Source organism: Gobio gobio (genome assembly GCF_949357685.1).
Source record: "Gobio gobio genome assembly, chromosome: 8".
In the NCBI taxonomy this organism is placed as follows: domain Eukaryota; kingdom Metazoa; phylum Chordata; class Actinopteri; order Cypriniformes; family Gobionidae; genus Gobio; species Gobio gobio.
This window is the reverse complement of record NC_137114.1, coordinates 58606388-58627154: the sequence shown is the minus strand read 5'-3', so window position 1 is coordinate 58627154 and position 20767 is coordinate 58606388. Positions and strand designations below refer to the sequence as shown.

General features: G+C 40.9%; 1 protein-coding gene across 3 annotated transcripts; it reads right to left on the bottom strand.

Annotated features, from left to right (window-relative positions):
• Nucleotides 1–15: 15 nt before the first annotated feature.
• Nucleotides 16–16131, bottom strand: tmem25 (transmembrane protein 25). Of its 3 annotated transcripts, none has more exons than XM_079823178.1 (9): nucleotides 15883–16131; nucleotides 15453–15513; nucleotides 15031–15384; nucleotides 10292–10582; nucleotides 8892–9023; nucleotides 8772–8805; nucleotides 8580–8683; nucleotides 739–822; nucleotides 16–651 (listed from the first exon to the last, which is right to left on the bottom strand). In XM_079823178.1, exons 2-9 carry the CDS (start codon nucleotides 15505–15507, stop codon nucleotides 578–580), a joined length of 1128 nt encoding a protein of 375 aa, XP_079679304.1. In that variant the 5' UTR covers nucleotides 15508–15513; nucleotides 15883–16131; the 3' UTR covers nucleotides 16–577. The 3 variants fall into 3 exon arrangements, with proteins under 3 accessions (XP_079679304.1, XP_079679306.1, XP_079679305.1); XM_079823179.1 differs by having other exon boundaries at nucleotides 29–651; nucleotides 732–822; nucleotides 15883–15947; XM_079823180.1 differs by lacking the exon at nucleotides 8892–9023 and having other exon boundaries at nucleotides 15883–15947.
• Between the last annotated feature and the right edge of the window lie 4636 nt (nucleotides 16132–20767).

Below are 20767 nucleotides of genomic sequence, written 5' to 3'. Positions count from 1 at the left end.
AAACACAACATTATTACACTAATCGTGTAGGATGTGTGTCTCTCCAGAGACTTTATTGAGGTATTTTTTCATAATACAGCAACTTTCACACGAGAATCACAGTTGAATATTAATAAACTAGCACTAGCTGAGGTAAAGTTAAACTAGCAGCGCCTCCTGCTGGATGAGCTTCACAAATATACTCACTAAATGATTTCAATACTCTTAAATACATTCCTTTATATTACACAAATATGATGTAGCATTCCTTATAGCAGCAATGAAATATATATTTGTAGCACAGGATGAACTACTGATCCCATGAATCACTGCTTTAGTCTTTATCAAGTCTTCTCTCTGATTGCATGAGAGAATCATCACCAGAACTACAATTAGCCTAGCTAATGTTAGCTAGTGATCCCTGGTTAGCCTGGAGGGGGGGGGGGAGTCCCCATTTCCATAGTAGCAGTGGTTTCACTGATCAGTGCATTATGGGTAGTGTAGTTCTTCATCAGAGCTGCAGCTGCGCTCGATGACAGAATCCCGTCCTGCCCGTGGACCGGGCCTCGTGAGGTCAGAGGTCAGAGTGTGCCGACGTTCAGAGCCAGATCTCGTCGCTGCTGGTGCTGCTCACTTTATAGATGTAGCCCACCATCGGATAGCGAGCGAAACCTGTCGGGACACAATCGGATGAGACTCTTCTGATCTCTCATTGGTCTCTTCATATGATGATATGTAAGATTGGTCATGACCTCTGACCTCGGGCAGCGTAGGCCGCAGACAGATCCTCCTCGTCCTCCGCCCGTCTCCTCTCCAGTGTGTTGGGTCTGGAGATCTGCAGCCCTGGAACACCACAGACGGGTTTGCACTTTAACCCTCTGGGGCTCTTCATTTATGGGTCAAAAATGACCCGGAGGGCGGGATTAAGATTTAAAAAAAATTGAGTAAAAAAAAATTTAGTAAAAAAAAATTGAGTAAAAATCAATGAAATATCTTTTTTTGGTGTTTTGAGATAATTTTATGATTTACAATTAATATTTATGCAATAATGACCCATTTTTTCCCATTGAATATAATAGAAAATGTATATATGGCCCAATGACGTGTAATAATAACATGATACCAAGTCCTGTAAAACATTTTCAGACATTTTGCATTCAAAATCACATTGCAGTGTTAAAATGTGAGTAAAGAACTTGAACAAAAAGAAGAGAAAAAATTGTTGTGCAAATTTTCTTTTTCTGAGCTCTACATATTGTTTACTGCATCACTTTATAAGTATTATTGATTTGAAACGTTTTAATATCATAATATTTAGAAAATGCATTAACGTTATCCCGTATGACATTTTGACTGGTGTCGTCACATGATTCTCAGTTAAACTGCTTAAAATACATTGTTTAAAATTTTGATTTTAGTAATAGGTAAAAAAACATCCCATAAAGATAACTATTTTGATGGGCAGTTTTAACCTATTTGAATTTTTTATCAGTTGAAAACCTTATTTGTCACTGGCCCATATATCTATATGATTTTTTTTTTTAATTATTAAAGCTGTATTACTATTTAGAGTCAAGCCTAGGCCTCATGAAAGCAATGTTTTAAATGAGATCAGTGCCATCCGGTGGACACATTGAGCATTTATATCACGCAATAGCACATTTATACCACTATAGTGGATTTACAGCTCTCTGTAGAAACTAAAGAAGTGTGAATTCTTTTTTTTCAGGTTGTTGATTTTAATGTATAATAATAGATTCTCAAAGACTATTTTTGTCAAGTTTTTTGTTTGTTTGTTTGGTTTACCCTCTGGGGTTCTTCAGGTCAAAAATGACCTAAAGCGTTTTATAAATTTTTTCTAAAAATCGTAGCTTCATCGGAATGGTCCGAAACTTGGTGACTTTATTGGTACTTGGTATATGAACACCCCAAAAAAAACAAAAAATTGGGGCCAGGATTTGAAAAGTAATAAAAGTAGTAAAAAAAAAAATAGTCACACTCAGGACCTTCGGGTCAAAAATGACCCCCATAGGAAATGAATGGGAAAAGGGCAAAAATATGAAAATACAGAGTTTTTTTGTGCATACAATCTACAAATCAGCCAGGATGAAGAAAACAAGACTTAACAGTGAAGATCTCTAAAACATCAAGAGTGCAAAACAGACAAAAAAAACTCACACACACACACACACACACACACACACACACACACACACACACACACACACACACACACACACACACACACACACACACACACACACACACACACACACACACACACACACACAAACACACACACACACTTATACACACATGGTGTCATTCCAAAAGCTAATTTTGGGAAATGTGTGAAATAAAAGCAATTATTCATCAATGTAAGAAATAAAGCGCACAGCAATGAAAGCATGAGACTGGAAGCCATCAAGATTGCAAAGTAGACACACATACACACACACACACACACACACACACACACACACACACACACACACACACACACACAGGGAAATATGATACTGGTGAAACTTTAACAGAGAAATGTGAAAATATGTGAAATAAAATCAATGAATCAAATAACACAATGAGTAACAAAATGCTTTCCATCTGTTCTCTTTCTAATGCAATGTTCAGGTTTGACTGTATTATAAAGTACAACTGGCTCTTCAAATGACCATTTAAACCCAACAAACACACAAAACACTTGACAAAAATAGCCTTTGAGAATCTCTTATTATATATTAAATGGTAATTTGAAGTGCCAGTTTTACTTTATAATACAGTTATGGTTAGGGTTAAAAAACTCTGTATTTTCATATTTTTGCCCTTTTCCCATTCATTTCCTATGGGGGTCATTTTTGACCCGAAGGTCCTGAGTGTGACTATTTTTTTTACGACCACTTAGACTTTTCAAATCCTGTCCCCAATTTTTTTGGATGTTCATATACCAAGTACCAATAAAGTCACCGAGTTTCAGACCATTCCGATGAAGCTACGATTTTTTACATTTTTTTAATAAAACGCTTCAGGTCATTTTTGACCCGAAGTACCCCAGAAAGCTAATTTTGGGATATTGCATTAAAAACTCTGGATGGAGGCGCCAAGAAGTAAAATACAAAGACATAAACTACGGCGGAAACAACTGAATAAATCCCTCAAACCCTCATCAGAAGATGTGATTGGATGACTGGCCTAACCAGCGGACCAATGGCATCGCAGCATCTCAGATGTTGGTTTAGTGGCTTTGAAACGTTCTAACTGTGCGATTCATGAAATGTTCGATGTGGGAGGGGCCACTTTTACTAAAATAGCTGTAACTCGAGAACGGAATGAGATATTTCCCCCAAACTTGGTACACATGTGTAGGGGCTCAATCTGTGGTCACATTAAAAATATTGTGGCGATCGGCCACCTGGTGGCGCTGTAACAAGACAAAAAACATGAAAATGGCTATAACCACCCGACCATTAGTCCGATTGAGTTGAAAACTGGCACACACTGTCTTAGCCCAAGGTGCCATGATCGTCTATGAGGACATTGGCGTATCTAAAAAAACATGGCCGCCATCAGCCAATGAGGTTTGAGCACCTATTAGACAAGGTTAACGGAGGCCGATCGGAACGAAACTCGGTGGGCATGTTCGACTCAAGGTCCTAGAAGTAATGTGGCGTTCACACTGGACGCGAATAAATTGCGCTATTCGCGCAAAGTTGGACACTTGAACATTTTGAGTTTACTCGCCTCATGGGCGGGGCTTCTGCCAGCGGCTCGTCTCGTTGTAAAATGGATGACATGGGCTGTGTTCACACTTATTTTTTGTTAAAATACTACTGTTAATGTGTGACAAAATGTAGTTTTAAGACTTTTTAGGCGATAATGTAGTTGTTTAAAGCTCAAATCTGTGGTTTATTTATGAAGAGAGCTCCTCTCTGAATCTGAACATGTGATCTGGCGTTTCCGGAGTTCAGAGCTTCAGGCCCTCTGTGGCGGCTCCAGCTATAATTCGTCTTGTGTTGATCTAACGGCCGATCTTTGCTCTCATGGATCTATAATTTGTTCCCTGGCGAATCATTTAGTCTGAGGGCAAAGAGAAGTTTCATTACTTGTTTATTTTTAGGCTATTTAATTTTATGTTAGCGTTGTAGCCGACTAGCACTGACTTTGAATGTTTGACTGAATTGTTTGCTTTATTTCATGTGTAGCTTATTATACCTTTTACTTTTATTGATATATACTGATTGTATAATCAATAAATTGATAGATATTGATTATACTCTTTTATTGATCACACATATTTATTTAGGTATTGATCACACATAGGTATTTATTCGATACAGTGGCTAAATTAACCAAAAATAAAGCTTCAACTTCTGATGACTGTAAACAGCACAGCAGTAATGACTTTATGAACTTCTTCACATGTAAGATTGATAATATTAGGAAATTTTTTTTAACCATGCAGCCGTCTAATACAGCATCACATCAGACAGAGCATTGTAGTGTCACTGAGGAAAAATTACACTCATTCACTGCTATAGGAGAAGAAGAATTGGCTAAACTCGTTAAATCATCAAAATCGACAACATGTATGCTCGACCCTATACCAACTAGGCTATTAAAAGAGATGCTACCAGAGGTCATAGATCCTCTTCTTAATATCATTAATTCATCTTTGTCATTAGGATATGTACCGAAAAATTTTAAGTTGGCTATTATTAAACCACTTATTAAAAAACCGCAACTTGATCCTACAGATTTAGTCAATTATAGACCAATCTCAAATCTACCCTTTCTGTCAAAAATACTTGAAAAGGCAGTGTCTTCACAATTATGTGCCTTTTTAGAAAGAAATGGTATCTGTGAGGATTTCCAGTCAGGATTTAGACCGTATCATAGCACTGAGACTGCTCTCGTCAGAGTTACAAATGATTTGCTCTTATCATCCGATCGTGGCTGTATCTCTCTATTAGTGTTACTCGATCTTAGCGCTGCATTTGATACTATCGACCACAACATTCTTTTGAATAGACTCGAAAATTATGTAGGTATTAGTGGAATTGCATTATCATGGTTTAAATCATACCTATGCGACCGTTATCAGTTTGTAGTAGTAAATGAAGATATGTCACACCGATCGCAAGTTCAGTATGGAGTACCACAAGGCTCAGTGCTAGGACCGCTACTCTTCACCCTGTACATGCTACCACTGGGAGATATCATTAGGAAGCATGGCGTTAGTTTTCATTGTTATGCTGACGATACTCAGCTCTATATTTCTTCACGCCCTAAAGAAACTTACCAATTCACAAGATTAACGGAATGCATAGCTGATATAAAACATTGGATGACTGGTAATTTCCTGCAACTCAATTCAGAAAAAACTGAATTTTTAATTATTGGACAAAAAAGCTCCACAAGTAGTAACCTAGAATACTGTCTAACACTTGATGGCTGTTCTGTCAAGTCCTCGTCGTCAGTGAGGAACCTGGGTGTGCTCTTTGATACCAATCTTTCGTTTGAAAGCCACGTTTCTAGCATCTGTAAAACTGCTTTCTACCATCTTAAAAATATATCTAAATTACGGCACATGCTCTCAATGCAAAATGCTGAACAGTTAGTTCATGCGTTCATGACCTCAAGGTTAGATTATTGTAATGCTCTACTGGGTGGTTGCCCTGCTCGCTTAATAAATAAACTCCAGCTGGTCCAAAACGCAGCAGCTCGAGTTCTTACTAGAACCAGGAAGTGTGACCATATTAGCCCAGTTCTGTCAACACTGCACTGGCTGCCTATTAAACATTGCATACATTTTAAAATCTTACTTATTACTTACAAAGCACTTAATGGTTTAGCTCCCCAATACTTGAGCGAGCTCTTAACATATTATACTCCATCACGTCTACTGCGGTCTCAAAATTCTGGCCAGTTGATCATACCGAGAATATCCAAATCAACTGCAGGCGGTCGATCGTTTTCCTATTTAGCACCTAAACTCTGGAACAGTCTTCCTAACATTGTTCGGGAAGCAGACACACTCTGTCAGTTTAAATCTAGACTAAAAACACATCTCTTTACTGTGGCATACACATAAAACACTTTTTCAATGAAATGATTGTTAGGCTGCATTAACTAGGTCAGCCGGAACCGGGAACACTTCCCATAACACCTGATGTACTCGTTACATCATCAGAAGAATGGCATCTACGCTAATGTTAGTCTCTCTGTTTTATCCCGAGGTTTACTGCAGTCAGCCGGATCCAGGCCGTATCCAGATCAGATGGTGGACCTGCGCCCAGAGAAGACCAACACAGGACCCCGAAGTGTCTGGGAGACCGTGATTAGACTCCCCCTGAAACTGCCTCATCGACACGGCATCTCAATAAACCCGTCTCCGGCGTGTTGCCTCCGATCATTCGAATATTGCACTTTAATAATTATTTAATCAACATCATCCTCAATAAACCCGTCTCCAGCATGTTGCCCCCGGTCCCTCGAATATTCTGATCTATTATGACCTCCGAGCTGTAAAACTGCCAGAATAATAATAATAATACGCTGTTTGTTAATTGGCCAGAGGAGAACTGGCACCCCGACTGAGCCTGGTTTCTCCCAAGGTTTATTTTTCTCCATTAGGTCACCTAATGGGGTTTTGGTTTCCTTGCCACTGTTGCCTCTGGCTTGGCGTGCTCAGTTGGGGACACTAAATTTTTCAACTAAACATCGAAATACATCTAAATAATAAACTAAATTAACCATTTAAACTAAATTACTGATCAAATTATTGATCTAAAGCCCACACTGTCACTGTATGATACTTGAAATTTTTCCAGAATGGCTATACAGCTGAATAAAATTATGCTGCATTATTTTCCTGTTTAACACTGTAAAGCTGCTTTGAAACAATCTACATTGTTAAAAGCGCTATATAAATAAAGTTGACTTGACTTGACTTGACATAAACTTGCACAAAAAGAGACTGGGTTGTGTTTCGTGTTTCGTGTTTCGTGTCTGGGTTGTGTTTCGTGTCTGGTTCTCATTTCAACCAGATGATCCTTCGGTTGGTGTTCGTATCGCTGCCTGCCTAACAGACATTTCTGCCTGGATGAAGGAACATCACCTTCAACTTAACCTTGCAAAGACAGAACTTCTTGTCTCAGCCAACCCAGCACTGCATCACAATCTCTCCATTCAGCTAGGTTCATCAACCATAACTCCGTCCAGGACAGCCAGGAACCTTGGAGTTGTGATTGATGATCAGCTAAAATTCACTGACCACATCACTGCAACAACCCGGTCCTGCAGATTTGCACTATTCAACATTAGGAAGATTAGACCCTTCCTATCAGATCATGCCACACAACTACTGGTCCAAGCTCTTGTTCTCTCCAGACTGGACTACTGTAATGCTCTTCTAGCGGGCCTTCCGGCATGCACTATCAAACCCTTGCAACTGATCCAGAATGCAGCGGTGAGGTTGGTCTTTAATGAGCCGAAGAGAGCACACGTTACGCCTCTCTTCATCAGTCTCTTCATCAGTCTGCACTGGCTGCCAATAGCTGCTCACATCAAATTCAAGGCACTGGTGCTCACCTTCAAAGCAACCACTGGCTCTGCACCAATATACCTAAACTCGCTCGTTCAGACTTACACACCCTCCAGGAACTTGCGTTCTGCTAGTCAACGACGCCTTGTGGTGCCATACCAAAAAGGCATGAAATCGCTGTCACGGAGCTTTTCCTGGACCGTTCCCACCTGGTGGAATGACCTGCCTATCTCAATTTGTGCGGCCGAGTCTGTAGCCATTTTCAAAAAACACCTAAAGACGCATCTCTTCCAGCAGCACCTGACCAATCAAGAATAGCACTTATCATTCTGTTCATTTTCTGTCTGTCTAATTTATTTAAAAAAAAAAAAACTGTCCTGTGTGTTCTGAGCTAGATTAACTGAGACTTGCTACAGCACTTGCATACTGTTGCCCTTGACTGTTCTAGTTGCTTCTTTTGCTCTCATTTGTAAGTCGCTTTGGATAAAAGCGTCTGCTAAATGACTAAATGTAAATGTATATGTGTCATTTAATGTTATCACAGTGATAATCATATTGTCTGAACCAGATATTAATATACAGATTTTCTCCTCATTGTTGTCACTACTAGAGCAAGCTCCTGATTGGTTAACGCGGCGCGAATATCCGCCAAAGTTCGGATTTTTCAACTCGGGAGATTCACGGCATTCGCGCAAATTCACGTTGTGTCATTCGCGCAAATTTGCATTGTGTCATTTGCGCAAATTTGTGTTGTGTCATTCGCGCGAATCGCACCGCAGAATGTCTATTCGCGTCTTTGCATTGACTTAACATGTAAATCACTTGCGCAAATCGCGTCATTCGCGTCCGGTGTGAACGCACCATAAGAATTTTGAAAGAAATCAGCCACTAGATGTTGCTCACGAGTTTTTCACCTCTGTGATCACGTTGTATTTCACACATCCACGCAATATGCATATAATTTCGATAGATCTCTAATTCATCCCAGGAAGGGGCCGTCCCCAAACTGGTCCCACAAAGTTGGGAGCATGAAATTGTCCAAAATGTCTTGTCTCACCCTTACAGAGCGTGCGGTCGTCGTTCAGCTGCACATGTGACGGTAATGACATGTTCTCTCGGGGCAGATACACGGCGTTCACCTGAACCTTCAGCACGTCGGAACTGCAACCCACAAACAGCAGAAGAGTCACCAGACCAACCTCTCCGTAATGAGCAGAGAGCAGAGAGCATGCTGGGAGATGGGCCGCACCGTGTGGAGGACAGATGCAGTGCGACCGGCTCTTCTGAGGAACACAGAGAGAACGGACACATGAACACACTCACACACACACGCCGTTATCTGCAGAGTTGGGGCGGTCAGTCACTGTACCGAGGCCTTTGGACTTGTCCTTCTGCAGGAGGAAGAAGACCATCAGGGTGAAGATGAGGAGGGTGATGAAGCCGGCCACGCCCCCCGTCACGATCCCGAACATGGGCACCTCCACACGGGACTGGAGGAACTCTGGAGGAACACACACTCAACACCTGACCACAGCACACACACTCAACACCTGACCACAGCACACACACTCAACACCTGACCACAGCACACACACTCAACACCTGACCACAGCACACACACTCAACACCTGACCACAGCACACACACTCAACACCTGACCCCAGCACACACACTCAACACCTGACCCCAGCGCACACACTCAACACCTGACCCCAGCGCACACACTCAACACCTGACCCCAGCACACACACTCAACACCTGACCACAGCACACACACTCAACACCTGACCCCAGCACACACACTCAACACCTGACCCCAGCACACACACTCAACACCTGACCACAGCACACACACTCAACACCTGACCCCAGCACACACACTCAACACCTGACCACAGCACACACACTCAACACCTGACCACAGCACACACACTCAACACCTGACCACAGCACACACACTCAACACCTGACCACAGCACACACACTCAACACCTGACCACAGCACACACACTCAACACCTGACCACAGCACACACACTCAACACCTGACCACAGCACACACACTCAACACCTGACCACAGCACACACACTCAACACCTGACCACAGCACACACACTCAACACCTGACCCCAGCACACACACTCAACACCTGACCCCAGCACACACACTCAACACCTGACCACAGCACACACACTCAACACCTGACCACAGCACACACACTCAACACCTGACCACAGCACACACACTCAACACCTGACCACAGCACACACACTCAACACCTGACCACAGCACACACACTCAACACCTGACCCCAGCACACACACTCAACACCTGACCCCAGCACACACACTCAACACCTGACCCCAGCACACACACTCAACACCTGACCACAGCACACACACTCAACACCTGACCCCAGCACACACACTCAACACCTGACCCCAGCACACACACTCAACACCTGACCACAGCACACACACTCAACACCTGACCCCAGCACACACACTCAACACCTGACCACAGCACACACACTCAACACCTGACCACAGCACACACACTCAATGCCTGACCACAGCACACACACTCAACACCTGACCACAGCACACACACTCAACACCTGACCCCAGCACACACACTCAACACCTGACCCCAGCACACACACTCAACACCTGACCACAGCACACACACTCAACACCTGACCACAGCACACACACTCAACACCTGACCACTGCACACACACTGAAGACGAGCAGAGGTGGAAGAAGCGCACCTGTGAGCGTGAGGTTGCTGTGGGCGGAGCCTAGGCTGTTGTTGGCGTTGACGGAGACGTTCCCTGATAGGCTGCTCAGAGTGACCTGCAGGCTGTGATTGGCCAGCCAGGGGAAGCTGCGCGAGTCCAGGATGAGGAAGTCGGAGCTGTTGGCCAGCAGTTGACCGGACCGGTCCACCCAGCTGATGGTGGCGGGGGGGTTGGACCGAACCAGAGCGAAGAGGATCAGGGAGAGGCCGGGGTCAGCCGTCTCGCTGTAGTGGGCATCCACACGCAGGATCTCCGGCTGGACTGAGACACGGGACAAACACACGGTCATGTGTTAAAGCTCTGGCCTCTCTAGCGCCATCTGTGCTTGAAACTTCACCTGCCAAGTCATTATCATCAAATATCTGACCGACAGATTAAAATTACATTAAAGGGTTAGTTCACCCAAAACTGTAAATTCTGTCATTAATGACTGAGCCTCATGTGGTTGGACACCCGTCAGACCTCCGTTCATCTTCAGACACAAATGAAGATATTTTAGTGTAAAGCTGATGCTGAGAAAGGCTTCAGATTGGCCTCCATTGGCATTCAGTACATTTACACTCACAAGACCCAGAAAAGGCACTTAAAACGTCGTTACAAAGTCCATCTCACCACAGTGACTCTACAATAATTTTACGATGCGACGACAATAGTTTTTGTGCGCAAAAAAAAATCAAAATAACGCCTTTATTCAACCTCTTCTTGTCTTCCGTGTGTGTCTCCACGACGCATGCGTGAGAATATGAGCAGATCCGGCGTTCGGGAATCCATGAAATGCTCACTTTAGCCCCATTTTGAGAACTACAGCGAGACCTAAAGCACGATCAGTGTAGAATTCAACAGCTGAGATACGCGCGTCTTCCTCTGCTCGTGAACAAATCTCTTCTGGGTCATGTGTCCGAACGCCGGATCTGCTCATATTCTCACGCATGCGTCGTGGAGACACACACGGAAGACAAGAAGAGGTTGAATAAAGGCGTTATTTTGATTTTTTTTTTGCGCACAAAAACTATTGTCGTCGCATCGTAAAATTATTGTAGAGTCACTGTGGTGAGATGGACTTTGTAACAACGTTTTTAGTGCCTTTTATGGGTCTTGTGAGTGTAAATGTACTGAATGCCAATGGAGGCCTATCTGAAGCCTTTCTCAGCATCAGCTTTACACTAAAATATCTTCATTTGTGTCTGAAGATGAACGGAGGTCTGACGGGTGTCCAACCACATGAGGGTGAGTAAATAATGACAGAATTTACATTTTTGGGTGAACTAACCCTTTAATATTACTATTAACAATATTATACTTTATATCAGGGGCGTCGCACCCGTGGGGGATGTGGATGTTTTAACACCCACACTTTTCCCAGTGAGAGGGTTCAACACCCACAGTTTTTCTGCAGTTTTCCCGCAGTTTTGCACAAACACTTTAGTGATGCCACAATTCTCATTATAATATTAAACCTTTCGGTACGGCATTCACGGTTCAATACGCGCTTGTGAATTGCGTTGTTTTTGTTGTTGTTTTTTGCAGTGTGCCTGTGAGTCTACGCGCTGATATGAGCAAACATCCAATCACTATACACAGTGCTAGACACGCTTGCAATGCTGGTGTCAGAGAGTTATACTCACGGAACACTAGAGTTATTCACAATCACCAAAGTTCATTATTTGCATGCGTTTTAAAGTCTTGCCGGTTATTCGCGTGCTTTAACGCGCAGAGCGCGCACACTAAATGCCTGTCACACACGTGATTACTGAACTCAGTAGTCGTCTTACTGCACTAATACTGTCAAATACACACAAGGTTAACATAAACACAGTCGGTTATGTCTAAAGTGAAAGTAAAATCGTGTGTGTGTGTATATTAGATGCGTGCAGGTCTTTAATTGACAGCGGCGCAGCCTATAGTGAACACGCCGTCCTTAAAGGGACAGTTCACCTCTAAAATTCTGTCATTACTTACTCTAATATTGTTCCAAACCTGTATTCATTTCTTCTGTTGAACACAGACAGCTGATGGTAGCCATTGACTTCCATATGATTTCCTACTATGGGGACTTTAATGTTAATAAAACTACAAAATACATAGAAAAGCACTCTCTGTTCTTGACTGAAAAACTTTAATACAGTAGCTTTGATAAGAATCAATGTATATTTTATAGTGAAGTCTATGTAGTGTTTTATTTTTACATTTATTTATTCAATTTCATACTAAATGCTGCTGTACAGCTCTGAGCTGCCACTGTAAATCTATATATATATAATCCATATATATTTATTTTATATTATACTATACACTAGGAACGTGTACAAGGGTTTTTTAAGTAAAGTTTTAAGTTTAAGTAAGGTTTTTCAAGTCTTTTAAGCATTTTTTTTCTCCTTAACCTCTTTCTGTTCCCGTCGCCTAAGAATAGAATAGCAAAAAACTGATGTGACAAGCCATCAGAACCCAACCGAACACCGTAGTTAAAAAAACCGAGGTATGTATAATATATATATTATATATCTTGTATGTTATACCTTTTGTACTTTTCTGTCATTGCATTCATCATTTTTATTGTTAACAAACAAACCACATCCATCCCCCACACTTTTGAAAAGCTTGCTACCCCTCTGCTTTATATTAATATATTATTATTATTATTATTAAATATGACATCAGATATCTGACCCAACAGATACAATTTACATTAATATTACAAATACATTTCAATTATAATAATTATTATTAATGTTATAATTTATATTAATATATACAATTTTATTATTATTCATTTTACGTCAGATGTCCAACCCGACAGATCCAAAAATAAAATAATATTACAAATATATTAACATTTGTAATATTATTATTATTTATATTAATATATAACATTATTATCATTCATTTTACATCAGATACCCAGCAAATCAAAATTTTTATTAATATTACTAATATTATTATTAATAATATCATACTTTTATATTAATATATTATTATTAAATATGACATTAGATATCTGACCCAACAGATCCAAATTTACATTAATATTACAAACACATTAACATATTTAATAATATAATTTGTATTATTATTTATATTAATATATAACATTATTATCGTTAATTGTACGCCAGATATCTGACCCAACAAATCAATCAAAAGTTAATATTATACTTTATATTAATATATATTTTTATTATTATTACATTTTACGCTAGATATCTGACCCAACAGATAAACATCAGTTTACAAATTTATTTTAGAAATAAATGTAAAATGTAATAAATATTATTATAATTAATATTGTCATTTATATTAATATATAACAATATTATTATAAAGTTTATATCAGATACACAACAAATTAAAATTATATTAATATTACAAATACATTTACATTTTTATGAATATTATTATATGAATATATTTTATATACATATTATATAAATATTAGAATGTATATATTTATATATAATTATCATTAACTTTACGACAGATATCTGACCCAACAAATCCAAATTTATTTAACATTATGAATACATTTTAATTATTCATATTATAATTTATATTAATATATAACATTATCATAAATGTGTCATCAAATACCCAACAAATCAAAATTTAAAATAATGTATTAGTAATATTATACTTTATATTAATATATATTAATATTGTTAAATTGTACACTAGATATCTGACCCAACAGATCAAAATCTACATTAATATTACAAATAAATGTAAAATTTCATTAATATTATTATTAATATATGAATATATATTATTACTTTTACGTCAGATACCCGACACATAAAAATTGTATTATTATTATAATTATTAATAATAATATTCGATATTCATATATTATTATTATACGTCAGATATCTGACCCAACAGATCAAAATGTATACTAATATTACAAATACATTTAAATTGTAACAATCATTATTAATATTATCATTTATATTAATATATAAAATATAATTATTATTAATTTTATGTCAGATATCCAACCCGGCAGATCAAAAAATAAATTAATATTACAGATACATTAAAATTGTTAATAATATTATTTGTATTATTAATTATATTAATATACAACATTATTATCATTCATTTTACACCAGATATCTGAAGTTAATATTATACTTTATATTAATATTATTAAATTTTACACTAGATATCTGACCCAACAGATCAAAATCTACATTAATATTACAAAAAATAAATGTAAAATTGTATTAATATTACTAATATTATCATTTATATGAATATATAACAATATAATTATTACTTTTACGCCAGATACCAGACTCAGCAAAATGTTATTATAATTATTAATAATATTGTATATTCATATATTATTACATTTACATTAAGTTTACATTTATGCATTTGGCAGTCAGACGCTTTTATCCAAAGCGACGTACATTGAATTCAAGGTACACATTTTACATTTTTGTCAATTCTTGCTTTCCCTGGGAATCGAACCCATGACCTTGGCGTTGCTAGCGCCACACTCTACTGTTTGAGCTATAGGAAAGCCATTGTTAAGCCATTATTAAACGTCAGATATCTGATCCAACAAATGAACATTAGTATTATGAAGCAATTTTAATTATTTGGTTTAGTATGTTTAGTATTAGTTAAGTTTTGTATGTACTTGCTGCATTTGTATGTAATGTATGTTTGTTTTGACTGGTTCTGATATAGTTGTATATGGGCTCACTCACACTGGACGTTGAGTGTGACGGTGGCGTTGTAGCTGGCTCCTCCTCCGGCCGGGTTCTGGGCCGCACACACCAGCTCCCGATCCCAGCGTTTGGGCTTGAGTGTGAATGTGCTGTTGCGCTCCGATCCGTAGCGAAGCACTCCGGAATCCCCCGGTGATGTCATCACCAGACGCCCCGCCCCCCGGCTGCCCGTCACCTCGCTCTGCCTCTCCCCGTTCAGGTACCAGGTCAGCAGGGGCGGAGCCTGAGGATTCCAGCCCTCTGATTGGCAGTTGAACTGCTGAGTGACATTCTCCTGTACGGTGATTGACGAGGTCTGCTGTCCGTCAATTTTGGGGGCGGGCTCAATCGCAGCTGGCAGAGCGGAAAGTAAAGTCAAGAGCAATACTCAAGCAGAAACAACTGAAGCAAAAGCTTCTTACCTGAGCTGGCCCAGATCATGGTGTGGAAGACTAGAGCAGAGAGACGCGTCCTCATAGTCACCTACACACACACACACACACACACACACACACACAAAACCAGCGGCACAAAACTACAATCACATAAACAAACTGGAATCGTGCAGGAACTGCTGAAGTGTGTGTCGTTCAGACCGATTTGAGTGTGTGAATGAATCAGTCAACAACAGAGACCATCAGAGTGTGTTAACATGCAGAATCTGCATCTCTCAGCTGCAGGACACACACACACTCATGCAGGAGCTTCACTCACACACACACACACACACACACACACACACACACACACACACACACACACACACACACACACACACACACACACACACACACACACACTGAGACTGTACAAATGAGGCTCAGTTATCACACACACTCAAGAGAGCTTTACCTCTGTGCGCAGAGACGCTGTTGATTCCGACCGGCTGAGGATCCATTCAGAATACACACACACACACACACACACACTCACGCAGGAGCGTCACACACACTGACGCAGCACGCATGGGAGGGGGGGGGGGGGGGGTCCTGTGATTCATTACTGATATAACACACTGAGAGGAGGAAGCAGAGACGAGTGTTTGCTGACTCTCTCTCTCTCTCTCTCTCTCTCTGTGTGTGTGTGTGTGTGTGTGTTAGTGAACCTCCTCCAACCAAGCGCAGGATAACCCCGTCAGATCTGAGCTCGACTGGTCATGTCTGCTCAGCCTCTGCAGTGCAGAATCTCATTCAGACACCAGCAGCTGCTCACAGAACTCATGATGATGAACAAAACATCCAGACAGCATTTGCTCATTTATCCAGAGGAACACAACACACGATTCTTCATAAAGAGCCAGTAAACACTAGACCTGCTTCAAGGTCAATAGTATAAGCAAGAACAGGGAGGGATTGAGAAATATGAAAGCACAGAAGATGATGTTTCTTGAATATTTCAGGGATTCTGTCTGGATAGGTTTGGGAAGATCATTTTACACCAGTGAGGAACAGTGAAGGAGAAGGTTCTGGAAAGAGATGTTGTGTCTCTCTGTGAAGGCACCATTTGTAGAGGTTTGATTGAGTTATAATGTGGTCTATGAAGGTCAGCAGGTCATCAAATATTACCCCAAGATTCCACACCGAATTTAATGGGATTATTAGTTGACAAACCTAGCTGGATAGTAAAGTTGTGCCGTACTGATGGTGTGGCTGGGAGGACTAGAAGCTGCGTCTTCGCTAGGTTGAGCTTGGTGACTTTCTTCCATCCATGCCGAGAACCGTGCAGCTACTGTGGGATCGTCTGTTTGAAATGAAGAGTAGAACTGTGTCATCAGCATAGCAAAGGTGGGAGAAGCCATGTGCCTGTGTAATGGCTCCCAGTGATGAAGAGTCTATGGAGAATACGAGAGGTCCGAGGACTGAACCCTGGGGTACCTCAGGGACCAGATGAGGTGTTTCAGACCTGTGAGGTGAGACTCAAACCAGCAAAGTGTTGTTCCAGTGATGAAGAGTCTATGGAGAATACGAGAGGTCCGAGGACTGAACCCTGGGGTACCTCAGGGACCAGATGAGGTGTTTCAGACCTGTGAGGTGAGACTCAAACCAGCAAAGTGTTGTTCCAGTGATGAAGAGTCTATGGAGAATACGAGAGGTCCGAGGACTGAACCCTGGGGTACCTCAGGGACCAGATGAGGTGTTTCAGACCTGTGAGGTGAGACTCAAACCAGCAAAGTGTTGTTCCAGTGATGAAGAGTCTATGGAGAATACGAGAGGTCCGAGGACTGAACCCTGGGGTACCTCAGGGACCAGATGAGGTGTTTCAGACCTGTGAGGTGAGACTCAAACCAGCAAAGTGTTGTTCCAGTGATGAAGAGTCTATGGAGAATACGAGAGGTCCGAGGACTGAACCCTGGGGTACCTCAGGGACCAGATGAGGTGTTTCAGACCTGTGAGGTGAGACTCAAACCAGCAAAGTGTTGTTCCAGTGATGAAGAGTCTATGGAGAATACGAGAGGTCCGAGGACTGAACCCTGGGGTACCTCAGGGACCAGATGAGGTGTTTCAGACCTGTGAGGTGAGACTCAAACCAGCAAAGTGTTGTTCCAGTGATGAAGAGTCTATGGAGAATACGAGAGGTCCGAGGACTGAACCCTGGGGTACCTCAGGGACCAGATGAGGTGTTTCAGACCTGTGAGGTGAGACTCAAACCAGCAAAGTGTTGTTCCAGTGATGAAGAGTCTATGGAGAATACGAGAGGTCCGAGGACTGAACCCTGGGGTACCTCAGGGACCAGATGAGGTGTTTCAGACCTGTGAGGTGAGACTCAAACCAGCAAAGTGCTGTTCCAGTGATGAAGAGTCTATGGAGAATACGAGAGGTCCGAGGACTGAACCCTGGGGTACCTCAGGGACCAGATGACGTGTTTCAGACCTGTGAGGTGAGACTCAAACCAGCAAAGTGTTGTTCCAGTGATGAAGAGTCTATGGAGAATACGAGAGGTCCGAGGACTGAACCCTGGGGTACCTCAGGGACCAGATGACGTGTTTCAGACCTGTGAGGTGAGACTCAAACCAGCAAAGTGTTGTTCCAGTGATGAAGAGTCTATGGAGAATACGAGAGGTCCGAGGACTGAACCCTGGGGTACCTCAGGGACCAGATGACGTGTTTCAGACCTGTGAGGTGAGACTCAAACCAGCAAAGTGTTGTTCCAGTGATGAAGAGTCTATGGAGAATACGAGAGGTCCGAGGACTGAACCCTGGGGTACCTCAGGGACCAGATGAGGTGTTTCAGACCTGTGAGGTGAGACTCAAACCAGCAAAGTGCTGTTCCAGTGATGAAGAGTCTATGGAGAATAAGAGAGGTCCGAGGACTGAACCCTGGGGTACCTCAGGGTCCAGATGAGGTGTTTCAGACCTGTGAGGTGAGACTCAAACCAGCAAAGTGCTGTTCCAGTGATGAAGAGTCTATGGAGAATAAGAGAGGTCCGAGGACTGAACCCTGGGGTACCTCAGGGACCAGATGAGGTGTTTCAGACCTGTGAGGTGAGACTCAAACCAGCAAAGTTTTTATATATTTTCTGAGATGAGCTTTCACAAATCTGTAGGACTTCAGAGACCGATAACAAGGCAGACTCTGTTGACAATATCGTCCAGCTGGTTGTTCTGTGAAAGGATGACACCTAGTTCACTATGAATAGGAGATCGTCTGGATGAAACTGGAAGAGGGGTTGGTGGTACCAAAGAAAGTTTAATTAATCAGAAATGTGCAGCGGTTTAACCAGAATTATATAGTTTCGTGTGAAGATGAGGTCAAGCCGGTTTCCTGGTTTGTGAGTAACTGTGGCGGTGAAGATCGGAAGAGGCTGTAAATCTGCAGGTCTGGTACTATTTGCTATTTCCTGACATTTATTCATTAGCAGATGCCTCTAGCCTGAAACATATGCAGGTACGTCAGGGCTAACATTGACCTGTTTCTACAGCACTTTATACAATACAGATTTTCAAAGCAGCTTCACAGTGATAAACAGGAAAATAACTGTGTTGATGTTGTAAAAGTCATCTATAATGAAACAATTCAAAAGCAGCTCTACAGAAAACAAGCGTGTCATTATTCACCTCAGTTCAGTTTAATAACACAGATAATGCTGCATCAATTATTAATGTGTCAGGCATCTGTTCATAACACAAGCGCTCTCTTTCAGGTCCTGTGCCGTCACACCGAAGAGAACCTGATGAAGGAACACCCACAACACGCGCTCAAAAAACACAGCACACACACTTCTGTCATATTCATTTCTTTATTTATATATATTTATTATTTCTCTCAGTTTGTTTGGAATTCTTTTATAACCATTGTTGTTGCACTTTAGTATTTTTTCAAAAAACATAAAGCCAAAAAAAGAGAGAGAAGAAAATGACAGATCTAGAAAGGAAAAGAGGGCGGAGCATAACATGATGGACAGATGGAGGATAAGGAGGATCATGGTTCTCTCCATCGAAACACAAACTCTGATGAAGACACACCCGTCTCACCTCAGATGATCATGTGACTGTTATTGGTTTGGTCAGACCGAAGACGAAGCGGCAGCAGAAATCGCTCGATCCTCATTTCTACTGGAGCTCGTCTCCACCACGGAAACGTCGGAACTGAAAGTCTGAAATAAGTGTTTATATTCCTATATTCTGACTTTTTCCTTTCAATTCCGCAAACAGTCAGAATATAGGAATATAAACTAAATTTTGAGTTTATCGCAATTCCGCAATCAACTCAAAATTCCGACTGTACTCGTACGATATTCTGACTTGTTTTTTCATAGAATTGCGTGGGGGGAAATTGCGCGTGTATATCTATTCTGACTTTTTTGTAGAATTGTAATTACGACTTTTTCCTTGCAATTCTACGAAAAACTCAGAATAGAGGTTTAAATGAGCAATTTCGACTTCACGCAAATCTCTCGTGAGTTTCTATATCGGTATTCTGACTTGTTTTTTCATAGAATTGCGGGGAAAAAATTGTGAATTGCGCATTTATGTACCGGTGTTTTTGACTTTTTGGGGGGGGGGCGTTTATACAAACTAAATTGACTTTAATCGCAATTCTGAGTTTATCGCAATTCCGCAAAAAAGTCAAAACTCCAACTGTAGTTTATATACGTAATATATAATTCAAGTTTATTATATATTCTGACGACTTCCATATAATTGCGGAAAAAAAGAAATTGTGAGGAAAAAAAAGTTGGAATTGCGTATTTATATACCAAATTTTTGACTTTTTGCGGATATAATATAATTCTGAGATATAAACTGGGAATCGCTGAAAAAGTCGGAACCGTAGGAAAGTCTGAATTGCGCGTTTATACCTATATTCTGAATGTTTTGCTGAATTGTGATAAACTTGTTGAATTGCGAGAAAAAAGAACAAATTGTGAGGTTATATACTGATATTCTGACTTTCATAGGATTGTGAAAAAAGTCAAAATTGCAAGAAGTGTCCAAATTCTGTTTATATATAACAATCTGACTAGTTTTTTCATAGAGTGGTGGAAAAAACATTGAAATTGTGAGAAACTCAGAATTGAGTTTATATACCGATATTTGTTTATATATAAATATAAAGATTGTGTTTACGCCGTGGTGGAGAGAAGCTTCCATACATTTCAGCTCTAAACTCTGAGAAAGACGTGAGATGAAGCGTCCGTTCATCTGTCTGACCGTCTGTCTGTCTGTCTGACCGTTCGTCCGTCTGTCTGACCATCTGTCTGACTGTTTGTCTGACCGACCGTCTGTCTGACCGGTCG

Coding starts and splice junctions, on each gene's coding strand:
- tmem25 (XM_079823178.1), bottom strand. CDS start 15,507: ATGAGGACGCGTCTCTCTGCTCTAGTCTTCCACACCATGATCTGGGCC. Junction 8,684..8,771: donor CTGCATCTGTCCTCCACACG/GTGCGGCCCATC, acceptor TGTGGGTTGCAG/TTCCGACGTGCTGAAGGTTC. Junction 652..738: donor TGCGGCCTACGCTGCCCGAG/GTCAGAGGTCAT, acceptor GTGTCCCGACAG/GTTTCGCTCGCTATCCGATG.